At 45.3% G+C, this 24,357-nt stretch overlaps 1 protein-coding gene across 1 annotated transcript in view; it reads left to right on the top strand.

Annotated features, from left to right (window-relative positions):
- Nucleotides 1-24,357, top strand: part of snx21 (sorting nexin family member 21) — a 38,979-nt gene that overhangs the window by 1,278 nt on the left and 13,344 nt on the right. The window contains exons 2-3 of the mRNA XM_078236391.1: nt 2,848-3,108; nt 23,917-24,068. Of these exons, the coding sequence (XP_078092517.1) occupies nt 2,859-3,108; nt 23,917-24,068 (402 nt within the window). The 5' untranslated portion in view covers nt 2,848-2,858. The remainder of the gene's footprint in view (nt 1-2,847; nt 3,109-23,916; nt 24,069-24,357) is intronic.

The raw sequence follows: 24,357 nt of genomic DNA, 5'->3' as shown, positions 1-24,357 counted from the left end.
CAGTGAAGGAACAGCAATATATTTCCAAGTCACAATGGTGTTTGGCTTGAAGCTGGTGTGGTTCTCATACATCTGCTGCCCTTATCTTTCTCAGTGGTAAATGTCGTGGGGTTGGAAGTTGCAGTCAAAGGGTATGTTACTGTGATTATGACCTCGGGGTAATACAGTACGTTATTGTGATAACCCCAGGGCAGTATGTAATGCTGCTGTGAATATCCCAGTCCCCACACAAGACCCTAACCCATTCTCTCCAGTATTACTTTAACTGTGATTTCCCCCACAGGTTTACAGTATGATACTGTGATTTCACCATGCACTCCTGAACTTCAGATGCTGGAGAATGTTACCATGATACCCCCAAGCTAGTGGAATAGGTTATTTTGATTGACCCTCGTGGTTGTACAGTACCCCATCTTCCCCTCTTCCCCCCCCCCCCCCTCCACTGCATCCAGGGTACTATGGTATGACACTGTGATTCCCAAGAATAGTGTGGTATTTTACTGTGATGTCCCCCACAGGAAAGTACTGTGATTTCCATTGGTAATTTGGTATGTTAATGTGAATTCTTCCTCCAGGGTGGTACAGTATGTTCCTGCCATTTCCCAGAATAATATGGTATGTCACTGTCATTTCCCTGGGTAGTACAGCATGTTACTATGATTCTCCAGAGTAGTATGGTATGTTATTGTGATTCATCTCCAGGCTAATTAGGTATGTCATTGCGACTCCCCAAGTATGTTGCCGTGTTTCATCCCCAGGATAGTATTGTATGTTTCTGTGATTCATCCCCAGGGTAGTACGGTATATTACTGTGATTCCCCAGGATAGTACGGTATGTTACTGTGATTCCCCAGGATAGTACGGTATATTACTGTGATTCCCCAGGGTAGTACGGTATGTTACTGTGATTCCCCAGGATAGTACGGTATATTACTGTGATTTCCCTAGGGTAGTACGGTATATTACTGTGATTTCCCAGGATAGTACGGTATATTACTGTGATTTCCCTAGGGTAGTACGGTATGTTACTGTGATTCTGTGTTACTATGATTCTCCAGGATAGTACGGTATGTTACTGTGATTTCCCTAGGGTAGTAGGGTATGTTGCTGTGATTCTGTGTTACTATGATTCTCCAGGATAGTACGGTATGTTACTGTGATTCCCCAGGGTAGTACGGTATATTATTGTGATTTCCCCAGGGTAGTACGGTATGTTACTGTGATTCCCCAGGGTAGTACGGTATATTACTGTGATTCCCCCAGGGTAGTACGGTATGTTACTGTGATTCCCTAGTTATGTTATGGTGATTCTCCAGGGTAGTACAGTATGTTACTGTGATTCTGTGTTACGATGATTCTCCAGGGTAGTACGGGATGTTACTGTGATTTCCCCAGGATAGTACGGTATATTACTGTGATTTCCCTAGGGTAGTATGGTATGTTACTGTGATTCTGTGTTACTATGATTCTCCAGGATAGTACGGTATGTTACTGTGATTCCCCAGGGTAGTACGGTATATTATTGTGATTTCCCCAGGGTAGTACGGTATGTTACTGTGATTCCCCAGGGTAGTACGGTATATTACTGTGATTCCCCCAGGGTAGTACAGTATGTTACTGTGATTCTGTGTTACTATGATTCTCCAGGGTAGTACGGGATGTTACTGTGATTTCCCCAGGGTAGTACGGGATGTTACTGTGATTTCCCCAGGGTAGTACGGGATGTTACTGTGATTTCCCCAGGGTAGTACGGTATATTACTGTGATTCCCCAGGATTGAAACTTACAGGATACTGCAAGGCTTGGATAGAGTGGACGTGGAGAGGATGTTTCCACTAGTAGGAAAAACTAGAACCAGAGGGCACAACCTCAGGCTAAAGGGATGATCTTTAAAACAGAGATGAGGAGGAATTTCTTCAGCCAGAGAGTGGGGAATCTGTGGAACTCTTTGCCGCAGAAGGCTGTGGAGGCCAGGCGTCTTTAGGACAGAACTAGATAGGTTCTTCATTAATAAGGGGATCGGGGGTTATGGGGAAAAGGTAGGAGAATGGGGATGAGAAAAAAAATCAGCCATGATTGAATGGCGGAGCGGACTCGATGGGCTGAGTGGCCTAATTCTGCTCCTATGGGTTATGGTCTTATGGCCTTATTCTCCAGGGTAGTGTGGAATGTTACTGTAATTCCCCAGAGTAGTGCGGGATGTTACTGTAATTCCCCAGAGTAGTGCGGGATGTTACTGTAATTCCCCAGAGTAGTGCGGGATGTTACTGTAATTCCCCAGAGTAGTGCGGGATGTTACTGTAATTCCCCAGAGTAGTGCGGGATGTTACTGTAATTCCCCAGAGAAATACGGTATGTTACTGTGATTCCCCAGGGTAGTATGGGATGTTACTGAGGTTCCCAGGTTAATACAGTACATTACTGTGATTCCTCCCAGAGTAGTATGATATGTTAGCGTTATTCCCCCCTGGGTAGTACCATATGTTACTGTGATTCCCGAGGTATGGTATGTTACCATAGTTCCCCTCCCCCCAACCGGGTATTATATGTTACTGTGATCCCTCCCAGGGACGTATGGTATGTTAATGTTATTCCCCCAGGACATTATGTTACTGTGATTGTTTCCATATTGTTACGTTGTTGTCATCCACTCATTAAATGAAATAGATCATGTTGACACTGAGTTTCATGTTACAATATCCCTTCTCACACGTTGCTGCCTTTCCTGTGTTCTGTACATTGATGCTTTAATTTGTCATTGACTTCACCTTTTATGTTCTACTGTGATATTCTATAAATAGTTGACTGGAGAATGTGCCTTTTATGTCTTTTTGATGTTCCTTGCAGAGTACGGTGGCATGGCTTCAAAAATCTTACACAGGCTTCGAAAGACAGTTAGAAAAGTCAACGCAACTGAGGAGGCAGTGGAAGATTTTCCTGAAAGATCAGAACTTGATGATGACACAGAGGGGTTATCTGCGCGCCTGAGTGGGACACTGAGTTTTGGAGATGCAGATGTAGCAGATGAGGACTATACCGAAACAGCTGCAACAAACAGTGACCCTGACTTTTTACACAGCTTTGAGAGTAATGAGATTGAATCTACAGGTAAAATATTACTTTTAAAATGTAGGTTGTAAGTTCTTAACATTTGAATTTTTCATGCCATTGTTATGGTTACTACTAAAGAATATGACAACATTCACTGTTCATATCAAGATTCATTACTTGTGTTTAAATTTAGCACCATGAACCAAACCACTAGAGTACTAGATGGTGTTATTATCATAAATTTGGGTTTACATGGGGTAAAATTGAATCGATTTTGAAGATATCCATACAGTATTTTGAATTGAATGACATCACAGCTTCATATAATGGAGCTGATCTGAATGGCAGTTTGGGACATTGATTTTTGCAGTGGGAATAATGCTGAGGCTCTCAGTGCTTACTATTATATGGAGTAAATCAGACAACAGCTACCAGCATTTGCACAAAAACAGTTAACGCTGAAATCAAGAAGTTGCCATCTAATTTATTCTGTGCTTCCAGAAGCTTAGCTACTTTGGTACCTTACTGAGAGAGTCTGCATGAAACACATGCAATTATAACACCTACCCATTAGATACGTAATACCTTAGAAAAAGTTAATGTTTGTCCATTCAGTTATAGATTAATTATGAATGTCACGATAAGTGTTAACTACTGCCAAATAACATCAATGCACTGAAAATTGATTTTTACAATACAGCGTTTCATTCCTTCGTATCTAATTATTGTTGGAGATTTGTAAACATTTTAAATGTTTCGTTTTATTGCCCTTAATCCTTTCTTTATTTTACTTTCTGGATATGATTTTACATTGAATTAAATATATTAAATTATACTCCCTAGTTTAGACTTAATGAAGAAATTGAATACTCCCATTGTTACAGGGAAGATGGTGGTGGAGCTCAGTAAATCATGCGTGAGATTGCATGTCAGTCACTCATTACCATTGGGGTGAATGAAGCAGTGAATAGTATCTTTGTTCTACTATAGTAGTGCTTATAATGGTGCTAAAATGACTCTCTAATTAGCATAATTGGCCACGCAGAAGTCTACCCAAAGTTCGCTGCTGACAGTAAGATCCAAACCCAATATGCTTTCAATCTGCAGCAATGTTTGGGCAATTTATAACCCTTTAAATTATTTATTTGAATTTGTGGCAGATTACCTTACCGTTATTGTTTGATTTATAAACTGACTTTATTCGGTTCTATTTTTTCTGTCATTCCTATCTGCCATTAGGAGCATATAGTAATTTCCTACTGATGGTTCTGACATTATCTGTCACTTGGGACTATGATCCATAGTGCATTGTTGGTGATGATGTGCTGACATTCATCCTCAAAGGTTAACAGTTTTATGATAGATGTAGAAAAAGTGTTACACAGTGGCAAGTTGCAAAGACTTAAGCATGAATTATTATCACTACTATCTTCTGTTTAAGGAAAAGTGGAGGAAGACCATTGCTATTGCAGGCCTCATATCTTTTTCAGTTTGTTGTACAATAACAAGCTTAGTAGGCTGATTGATATAATACTCTATCTCACTCAAAGTTAATGCAGCGCAGGTGGGGCCTGGTGAGTTGGTTCTTTTTAAAGAGAAAGATAAAAAATGTATGGGAGAGTTTTACTTCTGGTGTCATCTTCTCAATTTGTTCATAAAAATATATAGTAACAGTTTTACTATTTAGGTTTCTGTCAACTTAGGAGATCATTTAATGAATGTAATAATTTATTATTTTTGAAATGTATAAATTTTCTAGCTCTCTTTTGGGGACAGGGGAAGGCATGTTGGCCCCTTGTTCTAGATCCATTCCCTCACCAACAAGAGCAAATCACTTTGCTGTATCTGCTCTATTAAATTGTTTTAGCATTTTAATCACCTCAGTTAGATCACGACTCAACCTTATGGGCTCCTTCGGTGCATCAAGTCATGTGCTATATTTATTAACTCTGATTCAAAACCACTCGCATTTTCCCATTATAATATTCTGGTTCTCCCATATATTGTCTCAAATAATGACCTTCAGTGTGGACTGGGAAATAGGTATATTTATATATATATATTCAAATGAGGGAGAAGTTGAAAACAAGAATGATTAATCCTGGTTATTCTTTTTAAAGAAAATGCAGTTTTTCATCAAGAACATTTTTGAGCATTGTCTAAATATTAATAGCATAGTGAACAGTGGCCAGCATGAATTCAGAAGGGGTAGATGCAGCCTGATCTTCTTTAAGGAAGTGACAATCCAAGTAGTCTGAGGAAAACGTTACAATATGTCACATCCAAACTTTCAAAAGGCATTTAACAAGTTCTGTATGAGAAACAATAGATGCGATCTTACCAAAGAAATTCTAAGTGCTGAATGAGTGTGAAAATTCAGGAGAATCTCACCAGCTTTTAGGGTGAGCTCCCAGACACAATTGTATGGCACTTAGAAAAAAAGAGGCAAAGTGTGATTCTCGCCAGTAGGGGGAGTGGATGGAGCCTAATCATGTTGGGAGCTGGCTGCTGAGCTGCAGGTGCACCATTGCGCATGCACCCCAATCTCCCAGTGCGATGTGTACAAGCGTACACAGTATGCTGAAAGATCTCTCACCCCCCCCCCCCCCCAAAAACCCCATTGCCCCTTCGGATATTGCCCCCTAAGACATCAGCCCCTTCTCCAATTGCCCCACTGCTGACATTGCCCCCCCAGATCTCTGGCCTGATCACCGCACCCCTCCGATCACTGGCCCACATCGCTACACCCCCCAATCACTGTGCCCATCCCTGCATCCCCAGCATAGCTCTGCCCCATGGCCCCAATCCTTCAAGACCTGCCCCCTCCCCTTAGTCCCTGTCACCTTGGCACTGCCCAATGGGCGATGCTAGTGCAGGGTGTTAGTGGTGTCAGAAGTTTAACTTAATTGCAAATTAAAAAATGGCCTGGATTTTGCAATGTTAAAAATGGCAGAACAATTAGTCACTGATATTACTCCACTGAAGCTCACAGCAACTGTTTTTCAAGGATTTTTTCATTGAGACTAACACAGTCAAAGTGGAGGTTTTCATCAGTTCACTGATTGCATAGGGATTGCAGTCTGGAGGGAACTTCAACAGCACACCCTATAGCAAAGCATAGAAGCACTGAGAGGAACCTCTTGATTTCTGTATCTGTCGGCACTTGTGTCAACTTCTGTGGAGTTGCTTCACGCCAGCAAGCCGGTTGCAGACTGCTAGGGGCGCTATTGTGCAGGCGCCCTGATCTCTCAGTACACTGCACAAGTGTGCACAGTGTACTGGGAGATCTGTAACTTCCCCCTTGACATTGCACACCAACTCCCTGATCGCTACCCCACCCCAGCCGATCACTGGCCCTGTTCGCCCCTGACCAATCACTGACTCCGATATCCTCCCTGGCCAATCATAAGCCCTGATTCCTCCCCCCCCCCCATTCACACACCCAGCCGATCGCTGGCCCTGATGTCCCCATCCCGACCAATTGCCACCCCAGCCAATCCATCATGCAGTGTATACCCCCATCTCCCTGTCATGGCCCTGCCCCCATCATGGGCCTGCTCCCTTCAGGCCCCACCCCTCCCTTAGGCCCCACCCCCTTGGCACTGTCTAGTGTCTGATGGGCAGTGCTAGCGTGCCATGCTGACAGTGCCATGGGGCAATGCCCACCCCTGCCCCCGACTATCCGGAGAGGCTTCAATGGCCTTCGGTCCCACTAGTGAGGCAGTCATAACAGGTCCCCATTGGTGCCGACTATATATGACCCTCACCGGTGAGGACCTTCACTGGCATTGTCGTTAAATGAGTCTGGACAATTGCACCTGGGACTCACTAATAATATTAAAATATCATCATAAATATTTAAATCAACCTAACATCTGGGCCGAATGGTCCGGTAATATCGTGCGAGAAGATGAGGTGAGCTTAGAAGAAGGCTTGGGGTAAGAGAGGTATGAAGAGGAAGAGAGTACTCTGCTGATGTGTAGATTGGGGTGAATGAAGCAGTGAATAGCATCTTTGTTCTATTGTAATCAGCTGTGTTCCTAAGGCGTAACATTTGAAATTTGGATTAAACATTCAACTGGGATGTTCATGTGGAATGGATCCCTCATTGAACTCTTTCCACATTTTTCTCGAGGTGAGTTTCATTGTATATCCTGGTGTGTTTCACTTTGTCCTTTCGTGATGTAGAAGTCTGAGCATATGTGTATTTCTGATGTGACAGCAGTTGTGAGCATAGATTGTCATCTTTATTTGAGATATGATCCTGGAAGCATTTATATAAGACCATAAGACATAGGAGCAGAATTAGGCCACTCGGCCCATCGAGTCTGCTCCGCATGGCTGATATTTTTCTCATCCCCATTCTCCTGCCTTTTCCCCATAACCCCTGAGCCCCTTAGTAATCAAGAACCTATCTACCTCTGTCTTAAAGACACCCAATGACCTGGCCTCCACAGCCTTCTGCGGCAAAGAGTTCCACAGATTCCCTACTCTCTGGCTGAAGAAATTCCTTCTCATCTTTGTTTTAAAGGATCGTCCCTTTAGCCTGAGATTGTGCCTTCTGGTTCTAGTTTTTCCTACTGGTGGAAACAACCTCTCCACGTCCACTCTATCCAGGCCTCGCAGTATCTTGTAAGTTTCAATAAGATCCCCCCCCTCATCCATCTAAACTCCAACGAGTAGAGACCCAGAGTCATCAACTGTTCCTCATATGACAAGCTCTTCATTCCAAGGATCATTCTTGTGAACCTCCTCTGGACCGTTTCCAAGGCCAGCACATCCTTCCTTAGATATGGGGCCCAAAACTGCTCACAATACTCCAAATGGGGTCTGACCAGAGCCTTATACAGCCTCAGAAGTACATCCCAGAAGTACATCTATATAGCTTTATATTTACGCTAAATATGGTATTTCAGTTTTAATTTTAATAAGCAGTTTCCTTCAACATGGTTCTTAGGAGCCATTTGACTTGACTTAACAGCAGCCACTACACATTAACTTCAAAGCCAATAAATAACACAATTCAACTTTATATTGATGTAACCACAAAACATCTCTGCTTTGACTTTTTGCCTTCAATTCTATATTTCAGCCACTTCTGCTTGATACAGAGTTGTTTCTTTCTGTGTACATTTAAAAGTAATTGCAAGTAAGCTCCATTTTGTAATGCTCAAGTGTGTTTTGGATGATTGGGTTCTTTTTGATTATGTTAGTATGGCAGCATGGTTGCTTTAATGGGCGATCAAGCACAATCCACATGACCAGGCCGGAAGAAATGGAGCGTGAGCGCATGAAGCCGGGCCAATCAAGAGCGCATTCTCGGGGCTGGAAAACTTCAGTTGGAGTCAGGGTCTTGTTGGGACTATACCGTATAGTTGTGCTGTTAAACCCTTAATTATATATAGTTCTTCTCGGTCAATAAATATTTTAGTTGTTACATTGAGTCATCTCAAGTTAGTACAGTCAGATTTACAATGATAATGAGGATGGGCAACAGGACAACACTGAAGGTTTCCTTTTTTTTATTCATTTGTGAGACATGGGCATCGCTGACTGGCCTGCATTTATTGCCCATTCCTAGTTGACCTTGTTTAAGGGCAGTTCAGAGTCGGACCACATTGCTTAGCAAACGAGGTCAAGGCATTGATTTACAATGCTGATTTTAGACCAGTGTGGCTTGTGTTTGGTCTGGCATGCTTCAGTTAATGGTTAACAATGTCCTGAGGCTAACTTTTCTTTACTCTATTGATTAAATATTTTTTTAAAGAGGCAGTGTCTGGAATGCCAGGGCATGAAGTTTTGCCAATAAAATAGTTCTAGCGATGGAAATACTGACTGAGTATTCTGAATATCCAGGTTAAAATTTAGCTTTACATTTCTAATTCAAAGTTTCTCATTTCAAAGTTCAGCACAATGCTTTGTTTGTATCTTTTACAGCACTCGTGGAGAAAATAATATTGTAACCAACACAGCAGGTGGAATTTTCCCCCAAAATTTGAAGTGTCACAAAAGTCTGAAAACCAGAGTGTTCCACTCTGGGTTTTTTTCAGTGAACTACCATATGCAATTTTCCTACACAATTGTTCTGGCAGTAGGGAATTTCATGCCGGTGGGGGAGGGAGCAGGGGGCAGGGAGAGGGCGGAGCCTAAGTTCATTGGAGAACAGACAGATGTTGCCCCCCCCACTCACCTGACGAAGGAGCAGCGAGCGCTCCGAAAGCTAGTGGCGTTTGCTACCAAATAAACCTGTTGGACTTTAACCTGGTGTTGTCAGACTCCTTACTGTGTTTACCCCAGTCCAACGCCGGCATCTCCACATCATGACTTTAATCCTCCTGTCAGGGTCCCCACCAGAAATGGAAAATCCTGCTGGGGAGGGCAGTAATCTCCTGTGTTCTTTTTGTATCTAATTTCCGGTTGAACTGCTTTTAAAATCCGTTTGCAATCCAGAAATTCTGTTGGTTTTTGTAGCTCAGAGGCAGACTACGTATATCAGATTTAACATGATAAGCAACTGACCCATGCAAAATCTGAATAAAGGAAAGGCTAACCGAGACCTATTGAATAAGAGCAGGATTCTTCTTTCTACACTTAATCTGCATGGTGCTTAGCCAAAGAGACTGAAAGGACTTTTAAAGACTTCCTGTGGTTTTGTAGTTAGAGAATAACACTAATGTGTTTAGTGCGTCAATTTTACATACTCATCACTTAATACAAACATTGCTAGAGATTGGTTAATGGCATTAATCTTTAGATACAGTATGTATGAGTGCCAAATTAATGATTGTACACTCTGTACAAAAAACTGATAGCAGAATGTAATCCAGAATATCTACACTCCATTGCTTGCATCTTTGTAACACATGTTCATTTTCCCCCCCATTAAGCAAGGAATGGTGCAACTTGCTTAATGTTCATTGGCGGTGTTCAGTCAGGTCTGATGCTGATAACATCCCTGGAGACCCCAGATAAATGTGGAGTGATCTCACCACGTCTCATGTGGGAGGGTTGTTGTAGTGGGAGACTCTAATTTTCCTCATATTGACTGGAAATCCCTTGGGTCTAGGGGTCCGGATGGTGAGGAATTTGTCAAGTGTGTCCAGGAAGGTGTTTTGGAACAGTATGTTGATAGTTCGAATAGAGAGGGAACCTGGTACTAGGGAATGAGCCCGGCCAGGTCATCAAAGTTGCAGTGGGGGAACTTGTGGCGAACAGTGACCACAATTCTGTAAGTTTTCGGATACTCATGGAAAAGTACAAGTGTTGTCCAAGGGTTAAGGTGCTAAATTGGGGGACGGCTAACTATAACCAGATTAGGCAGGCTTTGGAGACTGTTATTTGGGAGAGGCTGTTTGAGGGTAAATCCACATCTGGCATGTGAGAATCTTTTAAGGAGCAGTTGATTGGAATGCAGGACAGGCATGTGCCTGTGAAAAGGAAGGACAGGAAAGGCAGAATTCGGGAACCGTGGATGACCAGGGAAATGGCGAGTCTAGTCAAAAAGAAAAAGAATGCATACATGACTTCTAGGCAACTAAAAACAGATAAAGCACTTGAAAATACAGTGAAAGTAGAAGAGAATTCAAACAGGAAGTTAGGAGGGCAAAAAGGGGTCATGAAATGTCCTTGGCAGGCAGGGTTAAAGAGAATCCCAAGGCATTTTCTGCAAATATTAGGAACAAGAGGGTAGCTAGAGAGAGTTAGTCCACTCAAGAACAAAGCAGGGAAATTAAGCGTAGAACCAAAGGAAGTGGGTGAGATCCTTAATGAGTACTTTGTATTGATATTCACAAGAGAAGGACCCATTGATTGATAGTGTCTTGGATAAACCCTCTGGAGCAAGTCATCATTACAAGGGAAGAATTGTTAGGTGTATTAAAAAGCATTAAGAAATACAAATCCCCAGGGCCAGATGGCATTTATCCCAGATTACTGAGGGAAAGAAGCGAGGAAATTGCTGAGCTCTAACAGAAATCTTTGTTTCCTCGTTGGCCACAGGCGAGGTCCCCAGTGGATTGGAGGATAGCCACTGTTGTCCAGTTATTTAAGAAGGGTAGCAAGGATAACTCGGATAATTATAGGTCAGTGAGCTTGACGTCAGTGAAATTGTTGAACAAGATTCTTAGGGATAGGATCTGTAAACATTTGGATCTGAATGGTCTTATTAGTGAAAGGCTGTATGGTTTTGTACGGGGGCGGGGGTCATGTCTCACTAATTTGATTGAGTTTTTTGAGGAGGTGACAAAAATAATTGACGAGGGAAGGGCCGTGGATGTTGTCTACATGGACTTGAGTAAAACATTTGACAAGGTTCCTCAGGGCAGGTTGGCGCAAAAGGTTATATAGGATCAAGGGTGAACCAGGTAGATGGATTCAGAACTGGCTTGGCCATAAAAGACAGAGGGTCGCGGTGGAAGGGTGTTTTTCTGAATGGAGGTCTGTAACTAGTGGTGTTCAGCAGGAATCATTGCTGGGACCTCTGTTGTTTGTAATGTATATAAATGACTTGGAAGAAAACGTAGCTGGTCTGATTAGCAAGTTTGCGAATGATACTAAGATTGCTGGAGTTGCGGAAGTGATGAAGATTGTCAGAAAATCTACAGAAAAAGATAGGCTGGAAAATTGGGTGGAGAAATGACAGATGGAGTTTAATCTGGCTAAATGCAAGGTGATGCATTTTGGTAGATCCAATTCAGGTGGGAGCTACAAAATAAATGGGAGAACCATCAGGAGCATAGACACACAGAGTGATCTGGGAGCACAGATCCTTATAAGTGGCAGCACAGGTGGTGAAGAAAGCAAATGGCATGCTTGCTTTCATTGGCCAGGGGATCGAGTTGGCAAATTATGTTACAGTTATATAAAATGTTGGTTAGGCCACATTTGGAATACTGTATCCAATTCTGGTCGCCACACTACCAGAAGGACGTGGAGGCTTTAGAGGGAGTTCAGAAAAGGTTTACCAGGATGTTGCCTGGTTTGGAGGGTTTTAGCTATGAGAAGAGATTGAATAAATTGGGATTGTTCTCGCTGGAAAGAAGGAGGCTGAGGGGGCAACCTGATAGAAGTTTATAAAATTATGAGAGGCGTAGATAAGGTGAACAGTTGGAAGCTTTTTCCCATGGCAGAAATGACAGTTACAAGGGAGCGGCGCGGGCTTGGAGGGCCGAAGGGCCTGTTCCTGTGCTGTATTGTTCTTTGTTCTTTGTTCAAGGTAAGGGGGGAAAGGTTCAGTAGGCGGCACAGGTTAGCACTGTTGCCTCACAGAGCCAGGGACCTGTGTTTGATTCCTGGCTTGGGTCACTGTCTGTGTGAAGTTTGCACGTTCTCCCTGTGTCTGCGTGGGTTTCCTCTGGGTGCTCCTGTTTCCACCCCATTCTGAAAGACGTGCTGGTTAGATACATTGACCCAATTAGGCGCCGGACTGTGGTGGCTAGGGGAATTTCACAGTAACTTCATTGCAGTATTAATGGCCTTACTTGTGATTGAAAAATAAACTTACTTTTTAGAGATGTGAGGGGGAAGTTTTTTACACCGAGGGCGGTGGGTGCCTGGAATGCAAGTGGGGCCAAGTGAGGTGGTGAGGCAGACAAGTTAGTGACATTTAAGATTTATTTGAATAGACACGTGAACAGGCGGGGAATAGAGGGATACAGGCGATTGGTCTAGGTAGGACAACGTGATCGGTGCAGACTTGGTGGGCCGAAGGGCCCGTTCCAGTGCTGTAATGTTCTTTGTTGTTTGTTATCAAAAATGCAAGTTAATCTCTCTGAGTGGATTCCCACCATCTGAACTACAAGAGAGTGCTTGCATTTAATCAGCACTCCCTCAAGAACTCCGGATATCACAGCTAGTGATAGCTTTTTTGAAGTGATGTTGCCATTTCAATGTAGGGAAAGGTGGGGGCTCTTATTCAATAGGTCTCGGTTAGCCTTTCCTTTATTCAGATTTTGCATGGGTCAGTTGCTTATCATGTTAAATCAGATATATGTAGTCTGCCTCTGAGCTACAAAAACCAACAGAATTTCTGCACAGCAAGGTCCCACAATAACAATGCAATCAAATGTATCTTGGTACTGTTGTATGAGGGGCAAATATTGGCCAGGGTATTGCAAAACTTCCATACTTTTTCAAGAATAATTTCACAGAATCCCTATGAGTAGGGTGAAGAAAGTACTATGGAGACAGAGGAAATCAGAGATGGGCATTCCAAGTCGCTTTTTTACTCAACAGGATCAGAAAAAAACAGTGATGAAGATCACCCACTTACTGTCTGGCTGGGGGGGATGGAAAGAGAGGACAGAGAGATAAACAAGCCTGTAAAAATATAGATGATGAGTGTTGCTGATGCTGCTGTTGAGGATGCTGGTTTTAGATTCATGAACAGATACTGAATATTGTATCCTATGCAGAATGTGGCCTGTTTTATTTTGGCCACTGTAAAGTTAGCATGAATTAATTTTCCATATACGTACTGGTAATGAAGGTTATTGTAATAACTGGAGGTAACTCAATGTGGTTCCAACAACAAAAGGGATTTATTAAACTATGATAAATACATTACATGGTTGGTAGCTCAGTGTGTTTATACAAAAGGCAGCTGAGTGATGCAAAGCAACTTGTCTGGTTTGATCCCTGGTCTGTGCTGCATTAAATAATCTGAGCCAGGGCATCTACTGGAGCATTGCAGTTGGCCAATTTGGAGAGTTCCTACTCTAGATTGTGCACTCATGACCTTTGTTGAAGTGTGTGTACATGGGCATCAGTGAGGGCAGCACTGGGCTTAGTTGTGATCCTCCCCTCCTCCACCACATTGCTGACGCTTGCTGCCAAAGCATGTATGATTGTTGACAACTTGGCCAGGATACAAGAGAACAGGTCATGAATCTGGAACAATATCCCAACATCAGATAACGAGTTCAGGAAGAGAGAGAAAAATGATTAGGAGTTTTCTTGGTTTAAAAAATGCTGCATTATTGTAGATTGAAGTTTCATGGCTAATGACTTTGGTTAAGTTTGAATCCTTTGTTTTGATGGTGCAGCAATGTTATTTTATTTGTAGAGATCATCAATGAATGCTGGCCAAACTAGAATTTTCAGTTTTGGTGCTGTGTTTTTGCAGAAAGATATTGGGTTGTAGCAGAAATAGGAAACAAGGCAACAAACAGTGCAAAAAAAGTGAAGTAGTACAGGGTCTTGTGTTCTGCAACTCATCACTGATCTATGAAGTAGTGCAGATATATGAAGCGCCACTCAATATGTGACAGTGGTCTGCACAGTTTCCTCAATCAAGGAGGAAGTCTTACAGTAAAGGAGGAAGTGGACTAATCTTCATGAAACTGATTTAAGTACTTGTTCCCAATAGTTGTGCGTTGTTATAAGATTGCGATTTGAGCAGATGGGGAGAATTTCTATTACGTTACAAATTTGGAACAAAATCCACCTGTATCTTTTCTTTGCTGTTTATATTTACAGAAACAAGTCTGTTGAGGAGAGGGAGAAGGATTGTAGAATCATAGAATCCCTCCAGTGCAGAAGGAGGCCATTTGGCCCATCGAGTCTGCACCAACAACAATCCCACCCATCCCTGTAACCACACATATTTACTCTGTTAATCCCTCTGATACTAAGGGGCAATTTGGCATGACTAATCCACCTAAACCGCATATCTTTGGACTGTGGGAGGAAACCAGAGCACCCTAAGGAAACCCTCGCATACACACGGAGAATGTGCAAACTCCACACAGACAGTCACCCGAAGCTGGAATTGAACCTGGAATTGGGCGGCACGATAGCACAGTGGTTAGCACTGCTGCTTCACAGCTCCAGGGTCCCGGGTTCGATTCCCGGCTCGGGTCACTGTCTGTGTGGAGTTTGCACATTCTCCTCGTGTCTGCGTGGGTTTCCTCCGGGTGCTCCGGTTTCCTCCCAGAGTCCAAAGATGTGCGGGTTAGGTTGATTGGCCAGGTTAAAAAAATTGCCCCTTAGAGTCCTGGGATGCATAGGTTAGAGGGATTAGCGGGTAAATATGTGGGGGTAGGGCCTGGGTGGGATTGTGGTCGGTGCAGACTCGATGGGCCGAATGGCCTCCTTCTGCACTGTAGGGTTTCTATGATAACCTGGGTCCTTGGCGCTGTGAGTCAGCAGTGATAACCACTGCACCACCGTACCACCCCATTTCAATGCGAAAAACAATTTTCTTTACTAACGTTATCTTTGGTGCTGCTTACAGGCAGTTATCTACTTTTCTTTTGTCATTTAGCACACAAGAATGCAAGAAATAGAAGCAAGAGTAGGCCACCAGGCCGTTCAGGCCTGCTCCACATTCTACTGACAGAGTAGTGCTGAGAGAATACTATTCTGTCTGAGGTACTTTCTGCTGCTCAGTTGGTTATGGAAGATTCCACAAACTGAAGAAGGCTAAAATTTCTCTTTCAAACAAAACAGATGATCTGGTCACTCAATAAAGCACTGTTCCTGGGACTGTGTAGAAATTTGCTCATCTAACAGTGATTCCTTGACCAAGTCTTTGGCCTAATGTCTCCTTTGGGGACTCGATGTCAAATTTTGGCTGAAAGAAGCTGCAAAGCACCTTGGGACATCATATTACATTAACGATGCTACATAAATGCAAGTTGTTGTTGACTTTAAAACTAATCTATTGATTTTAAAATACCTTGAGACGCGACGAGGCGCATCATAAATTAAGCTTTTTATACACTTTGTTGGTTGTGATTACTTAAATGGAATCATACAATCTGAATCTGATTTGGTAAGTTTATTTGAACTTTGTCTTTTACATGAAAGAAATTTAAAGGAAAACCAGTGAAGGACAGGATTTTAGTTTGGAGGAGAATTGTGTGTGAATTTGTGGGGAGGAGTGGAGGAGTTGGTTAGTGACTGCTGTGAAGTTGGGAAATCTGGGCGTGGTAAACCACTTTTAGCTTATTACCTGTATATGTGACATGCCTGGACACATCCATGCTGGCCCTACCCGAGACTCCTCCTCCCCCCCACCCCCCGGTCCAGGTATAAAGGCAACTGCTTCCCACCCCCCCGCCTCAGTCTCTGGACCAGTTCATCGGCATGGGTGTGCTCCAAGTCTTTTGCTAATAAAAGCCTATTTGTTTTTGCATACAAACTAGTCTTTGCTCGATTGATGGTGCATCAATTTTATTGGCAAAAGTTTTGGGATGGAGCAGATACTAAAACCCGACAAATTCGAACTGGACCCTCAAGCTGTAGGAGCCTCTAACAGCTTTGATCGCTGGCTGCGCTGTTTCAAAACTTTCCTCACCACCACCTCCGTCGTCCGGACCGAAACCGACAAGCTACACGTGCTCCACGTCTGGGTAAGCGATCAAGTATTCTCGATGATTAGAGACGCTGAAACTTACAAGGATGCGATCGAACTTTTAAAAGGCCAGTACAACAAACAGTCTAATGAAATCTATGCCAGACATCATCTGGCTACTTGCAGACAACAGCCAGGAGAATCGGGTGATGAATTCCTGTGTGCGTTGTGAGCACTCGGCAGGGCCTGCAACTGCAAGACCGTAACAGCCACCCAAAACACTGAGGACTTAATCAGAAATGCCTATGTCACGGATATCAGGTCAAACTATATCCGACAACGACTGCTGGAACAGGGTGGGCTACAAAAGACTGTGGCGCTTGCCGACTCATTAGAGGTGGCCTTCCGTAATCTCGAGGCCTACACCCTCGACCACGGGGGCGCATCGTGGACGCCGCGGACGCCGTCACCTCTGTACTCGGGAGGGCAGCAGACCTACGCCACGTCACGTCCCACCAATGACCCGACCGCTGCGGCAGTCTCCGGAGGCTCGAAGTGCTACTTCTGCGGCCTGGGGAAGCACCCCCGACAACAGCGAAGGATGCGATCTGTTCCGGGTGTGGAAAGAAGGGCCATTACGCGAAGGTATGCAGGGTGAAGTCAACCTCCAAGCCCAGTAGCGCCGCGTGCGACCCGCGGGGACCGCCATCTTGGGCGCTGGTAGCCGCGTGTGAGCCATGTGGGCCGCCATCTTGGACGCCGTCAGCCGCGTGCGACTACTCGCAAAATCCAACGGTGGCTTCGATTACGCTGGACCAATCCAGGCCTCACCAACTCGCCAGGTCCATGATGGACATCGAGGTAAACGGTCGCATTACAAACTGTTTGTTTGACTGTGGGAGTACGGAGAGCTTTATTCACCCTAACACAGTGAGTCGCTATGCCCTTTCAGTACTGCCAGTGAAGCAAACAATCTCCATGGCTTCAAAGTCCCACTCGGTGGATGTCCTCGGGTACTGCGTGGCGACCCTGACTGTACGGGGCACAGTGTACAAACATTTCAGGCTCCTCATGCTGCCACAACTCTCTGCTGCCGTACTCCTAGGGCTAGATTTCCTGAGTCGCCTTAAGAGTGTCACCATGGAGTATAATGGGCCTTTTCTCCTGCTCTCCATTTGCAATCAGCAGTTCTTAGATCACCCACCGCGCACCACTTGCAGCCTCTCGACCCTTAAAGTCCCCCCTCCCTCACTGTTTGAAAGTCTCACTCCCGATTGCAAGCCCATCGCCACCAAGAGCAGATGGTACAGTGCTGGAGACAGAGCTTTTATCAGGTCCGAAGTGCAACGGCTCCTCGGGGAGGGGATCATTGAGGCCAGTACCAGCCCCTGGACAGCCCAAGTAGTAGTTGTTAAAACTGGGGAGAAATATCGCATGGTCATTGACTACAGTCAGACCATTAACCAATACACGCAGCTGGACGCGTACCCCCTTCCCCGCATATCTGACATGGTTAATCAGATTGCGCAATATCGGGTGTTCTCCACCATCGACTTAAAATCTGCATACCACCAGCTCCCTATCCGCCTGGAAGACTGCCAATATACTGCCTTCGAGGCGAATGGCAGCCTCTATCACTTCCTTAGGGTCTCCTTCGGCGTCACCAACGGGGTCTCGGTTTTCCAACGTGAGATGGACCGAATGGTAGACCAGAACGGGCTGCGGGCCACCTTCCCGTACCTTGATAACGTCACCATCTGCGGCCATGATCAGCAGGACCACGACGCCAACCTCCACAAATTCCTCCACACCGCCACACTCCTAAATCTGACCTATAATAAGGAGAAGTGCGTATTCCGCACACTCCGCCTCGCCATCCTTGGTTATGTTGTGGAAAACGGGGTCATCGGTCCCGATCCCGACCGTATGCGTCCCCTCCTGGAACTCCCCCTCCCCACCAGCCTCAAAGCACTGAGGAGATGCCTGGGCTTCTTCTCGTATTACGCCCAGTGGGTCCCCAATTATGCGGATAAAGCCCGTCCGCTCATCAAATCCACCTCTTTTCCCCTGACGGCAAAGGCCCGCCTGGCCTTCGACCGTATCAAAGCAGACATCGCGAAGGCCACGATGCACGCTGTAGACGAATCCATCCCGTTCCAGGGGGAGAGCGATGCGTCTGACTTCGCCCTTGATGCCACCCTTAACCAGGCGGACAGACCCGTGGCCGCCTTCTCACGAACCCTCCAAGGCCCTGAAATTCGACACTCCTCTGTCGAAAAGGAGGCCCAAGCCATAGTGGAAGCTGTACGGCACTGGCGCCACTACTTAGCTGGTAAACGATTCATCCTACTCACGGACCAACGGTCAGTTGCATTCATGTTTAACAACACGCAGCGGGGCAAGATCAAAAACGATAAAATATTGAGGTGGAGAATCGAGCTTTCCACCTACAATTACAACATCTTATACCGGCCAGGGAAGCTCAATGAGCCCCCAGACGCCCTGTCCCAGGGAATATGTGCTAGCGCACAAATAGACCAATTGCAAACTCTCAAAAACGACCTCTGCCACCTGGGGGTCACCAGGTTTTTTCTTTTCATTAAAGCCCTACTCCATTGAGGAAGTCAGGTCTATAACCAGACACTGCCAGGTCTGCGCAGAGTGCAAGCCGCACTTCTATCGGCCAGACAGAGCACACCTCATAAAGGCCACCCGCCCTTTCGAACGCCTAAGCGTCGACTTCAAAGGCCCCCTCCCCTCTTCTGACCGCAACATATACTTCCTCAACGTCATTGACGAATATTCACGTTTCCCCTTCGCTATTCCCTGCCCGGATATGATCTCGGCCAGGGTCGTCAGGGCCCTGCACAGCCTCTTCAGCCTGTTCGGTTTCCCTAGCTATATCCATATCGACCGGGGATCCTCCTTTATGAGTGATGAGCTGTGACAATACCTGCTCTCCAAAGGCATAGCCTCGAGTAGGACCACCAGCTACAACCCCAGGGGGAACGGACAGGTAGAGAGGGAGAATGCGACAGTCTGGAAGGCCGTTTTACTAGCTCTGAGATCTAAAGGTCTCCCAGTCACCCGCTGGCAAGAGGTCCTCCCTGATGCACTACGCTCGATTAGATCACTCCTTTGCACAGCTACCAATGCTACCCCTCATGAAAGTTTGTTTTCCCCAGAAAGTCGTCCTCGGGGACCTCACTACCGTCGTGGCTGACGTCCCCAGGCCCTGTCCTGCTCCAGAAGCACGTGAGGACCCATAAGTCGGACCCCCTGGTCGAAAGGGTCCAACTCCTCCACGCCAACCCCCAATACGCCTATGTGGCGTACCCCGACGGGCGGGAGGACACGCTCTCTATTCGAGACCTGGCACCCGCAGGTGCCCCAGGGACCACTACAAACCCCAATATTGTCCATACAGCACCAGGGCCACAGCACGCTCCCCTAGCCCCCGTATACAGCACGCCTGAGCCCCAGGAGCCACCACCACGCACCCGACAACCTGAAGGGACTACAGATGACTCGAGCGACTACGACCTGGTGCCTGAACCAACACCGCGGCCACCTGAACCGACACCACAACCGGCACTACGGCGGTCGCAGCGGCAGATCAAGCCCCAGAGAGACTAAATTTGTAATTCTGTAAATATCGTTCCACCCACCTCACCCCCGCCGGACTCTTTTTTTTTCAAACAGGGGGTGAATGTGGTAAACCACTGTTAGCTTATTACCTGTATATGTGACATGCCTGGACACATCCCTGCCGGCCCTACCCGAGTCTCCTCCCCCCCCCCCCCCCCGCCCCCCGGTCCAGGTATAAAGGCGACTGCTCCCCACCCCCCTGCCTCAGTCTGGACCAGTTCAATGGGAAGGGTGTGCTCCAAGTCTTTTGCTAATGAAAGCCTATTTGTTCTTGCATACAAACTAGTCTTTGCTCAATTGATGGTGTATCACTGGGTGAGCAGATTTCCTGAATTTCCTGCGGATTTTAACTATGGAGCTCCTGTCCACAAGCCCCCTGACAGGCTGGAGGTCTTTTGGGTGGGCAGTCTGCTTCACAAGATTCCGAAGCCAATGAGAGCAGGAGAGTGAGAGAGATATCCAAAGATGTGCAAATTAGGTGAATTGGCCGTTCTAAATCTCCCTTAGTGTCCAAAAATGTGTAGGTTAGGTGGAATAGTCATGGTAAATGCACAGAGTTACAGGGATAGTATGGGGCAGTCTTAGAAATCTAAGAAACCCTACAGCACAGAAAGAGGCCATTCGGCCCATCGAGTCTGCACCGACCACAATCCCACCCAGGCCCTACCCCCATATCCCTAGATATTTACCCACTAATCCCTCTAACCTACGCATCCCAGGACACTAAGGGCAATTTTTTTAGCATGGCCAATCAACCTAACCCGCACATCTTTGGACTGTGGGAGGAAACCGGAGCACCCGGAGGAAACCCACGCAGACACGAGGAGAATGTGCAAACTCCACACAGACAGTGACCCAAGCCAGGAATCGAACCCGGGTCCCTGGAGCTGTGAAGCAACAGTGCTAACCACTGTGCTACCGTGCCGCCCATTGGGCCTGGGTAAGTTCTTTTGGAAAGTCGGTGCAGACTTTATGGGCTAAATGGTCACCTTGTGCACTGTGGGGATCCTATGATTCTAAGTCAAGGTGGTTGATACGGCATGGGCCAATTCTGATCATTGGGAGGGATCTGGAATAGTTGGAATGGTTGGGTGGCAGGGGTGTGGCGGTCTAATCATCGGGATGCTGGAACAGGGGGTTGAAGGGTGGTTGGGGGGGCGCTGGAGGCTGGAGGTGGAATGCTGCTGTTGTGTGTGGTGATTGCTGGTAGCTTGTTGTGCCTGGAAGAAATGTTTCTGCTCCTCCTGGCCCACAAGCAGCATTGTAAAGGCAATTACCTCATCTATATAAGTCCTGGGAAACTCAGCTGTTTAATGATAGAATAACTATCAAAATGAAGGCGCACAGCCTCGTAATAATATTTAAATGTCCACTCCTGCCCCTACAAGTGGAATAGTTCCCTATTGCCTCGATCCACCTCTGTATAAACAGGAAGTGCGCTCGTTCAGGTGGCATCGGCTCTGTTCCAGATGTTTTGCATTTCAACCTCTGATACTCCTATTTCCAGAGTTAAGATCCAGCCCAGAGTGTCTGAGATTAATCTGTGGAGTTGTGTCTTTGTGTGTGTGTTTGGCACAGATGTAACTTAGTTTGTTAACATGTTTAAGCTGTTTTAACCTGAATATCTCTGCTAAAGGGAACAGCAAGAAAGATAACTGAAAGATTATAGGAACTCTGTAGAAAAGTTCTTCTGACGGTTTCCTGGGTGAATTTAGAGGCAAGGTTGTGGGGTGAAGTGTCACCAATGGCTACGAGTAGGAGTGCAGTGTGGTTGTTAATAGCAGCTAAAATTGGGCAAGAGCTGTGTCTGTGTGCGGAGGTGAGTGAGGTTGGATTTGAGAGGGGAGGCACTGATCTGGGATACTTGTTGGTGTGGAATGACAGTGAGTAACTGGAACAGGAGGAAGGAGGATTTAGGTGGGTGGGGCTGCAATTCGGGAGGTGGTAAGGATTGGTTAATACTCGTGGAGTAGTAGAGTGGTAGGTGGAACATGGTTCTTCTGGAGAAGAATCTGGGCTGTTGTGTGAAAAATAGAAAGTGAGATAAACGGAAAATTAGGATGCCCAGTAAAATGCAGGGCTTGCAGAGAAAACAATTTTCAAGGAATTAGAAGGTGATGGGGGTAAAGCTATGTCTAAGAATAAGCAATTTATTTATAATCTTGTCAAAAGCAGGAGACCTGCCATTTCATCCAGGCCTTTAATAACCTGGAGCTTGAATTTTAATTTAATTGACCTCAGCAATTTATAAGCAAATATAATTAGCTGGATTCCCACAAGGAATGTTCAGACAGTAGCCTTGAAAGGACCAGGCCTTTTTAGCAGCAAACATGAGAACTGTTCTCCTGATCATAGACTGCACACCAGCATTGCCACAGGAGGTCTGCCAGTAGTTTATTGAAAGGGAAAATATTTACCCTACAGATAAACAGAAGCTTATTGATTGACTAGAAGCCTGCCAGTGGCTTGTCATGTTGATCTCTGTGCTGAGGAAAATGCTCTTAGTTAGCCTTCGTGGCTGATGAATCACTAAAGTTGTTGTGTGAGTGCAGACCAACATCCTTCCCTGTCCTGCATATAGACGGAAATAAAATGTATTATAGGACTTCAAAGAGTGCGCTATGCTGGCACAAAGGGCAGTAAATTCTCTGCTATCTCCTCATTCTCGTTGTGACCATTTCTCTTGATTTTTAATAAACTGAAGGATTTTATTCTGTCACATTAAAGAATATTCCTTTTTATTAGATATTGTAGTGACTATTCCTGTAGTCGAAAGATTGCTTCCCATTCACTACCAATTCTTGTTTCTCTTCTATGTTTGATCCTGATCACCATACAGGAACAAACATTTTAGTAAAATGAAATCCCAGCGTTGTGGTTTCAGTTTGTTAACAAAACAGGAATTGACTGGGAGCTCTGAAAAATGTTAAAGTCATCATTTGTCAAAGGTTTAACTGAGTCATAACGACCCCAAAAAGTTCTAACTTCTGCTGCATTATAAATGTTAATAGTTACATTTTCTCCCTCCCCTCATTTCTCCTCTATTAATGGAATGAAAGGGTCAGTAGCAACATGGATACAGAATTGGTTCAACAGGAAACAGAGAGCAGTGGTTAATGGATGTTTTATGTGATGGAATCGAGTTCCCCAGAAACCCTCAGAAAAGACGGTTAGCTAAAGGAAATTGGCTGAGTGGCAGGGTGTGATTAGTGATATGTGTGATGGAGCCCAAACTATTCAGGTTTGCCAGGGCTAGAAAGGGCAGTCCAGTGACGACACCCCATTTTGGCAAAGTGTTGAGTTCAATCCCTTGCCCCAACCCGAGCCCACCCAACCCCCAGGATCCCTGAGGAACCCTTCCTCTGCAGTCTGGCATCAGCAGAGGGGTAAATGGCCACTGGACCTTATTACTTGAGCCCCCACAGTGCCCAAGGCACCATGCCAGGGGACATTGCACTGTTGGCACTGTCAGGGTGAATGGTCTGAACGCGGCTGAGTGGGGCATCTGACGTGGAAAGGGGACCTGAGCCAAGGTGTGTGGGGTGGAGGATACCCATTATTGGTGGATTGGGAGAAGGATGCTCCTCTTTGGTGAGGGGTTGGTGGTGCTTCCCTTGTCAGTGCAGGGGCCACCACTTATGGGAGGGGGGGGACTGTCTCCAAGCACAGAGATCGGGTCGCCATTTAAATCCCACCTGATACATGCTGCTATTGCAATGGGAAACTCTCCAGTTTTCCCACTGGCGTGGGGACTTAGTCCCAATTCAGGAGAATCCTAGTCAAATTTCTACAGTGAGGACACAATACAGATAGAATGTGACAACAATAGGTTACTTACCTAAGCACAGAGCTATAACAACATCATCTATTGTAATGATTTTTTGGGGACTGCGACAATGCCATTAATTTTATGTGTTTTATAGAGAGTCCCTTGGGTGAGTTGAAACCCAGCAACGTGCTCACTGCACAACTCCAGGAAAATTGGAAGAAATCCAGAGGGAACCTCATCGTAGAGAAGCTGATTTTTGAGGTCACGAGTGCCAATGTCATCCACGACTCATCCTCCAAATATGTGGTGAGCGTTTATTATTGGGGAGCTTGGTCTTTTGTTGAACAGATTTATCTTATTGTTTTCTTGAGTGGAAAGTGTTTGTCTCAAAAGTTGCACCTTATTGTTACACACTAGTAGTTGAGGTGAATAACAGAAAAACATGGGAGAAACAGAAGGAGGTGTTATTAGGCTGACAAAAGGCAAGTGCGTTAAAGCTAACGTAGAGACTTAGTATTGGCATAGACCAATTGGGCTGAATGACTTGTTCCTATTCTGTTAAATAATAAAATATTATTTTGTTATCTCTTTAACT

This window comes from Mustelus asterias, chromosome 20 (genome assembly GCF_964213995.1).
Source record: "Mustelus asterias chromosome 20, sMusAst1.hap1.1, whole genome shotgun sequence".
Taxonomy (NCBI): Eukaryota; Metazoa; Chordata; class Chondrichthyes; order Carcharhiniformes; family Triakidae; genus Mustelus; species Mustelus asterias.
This window is presented reverse-complemented; position numbering and strand designations above follow the sequence as displayed.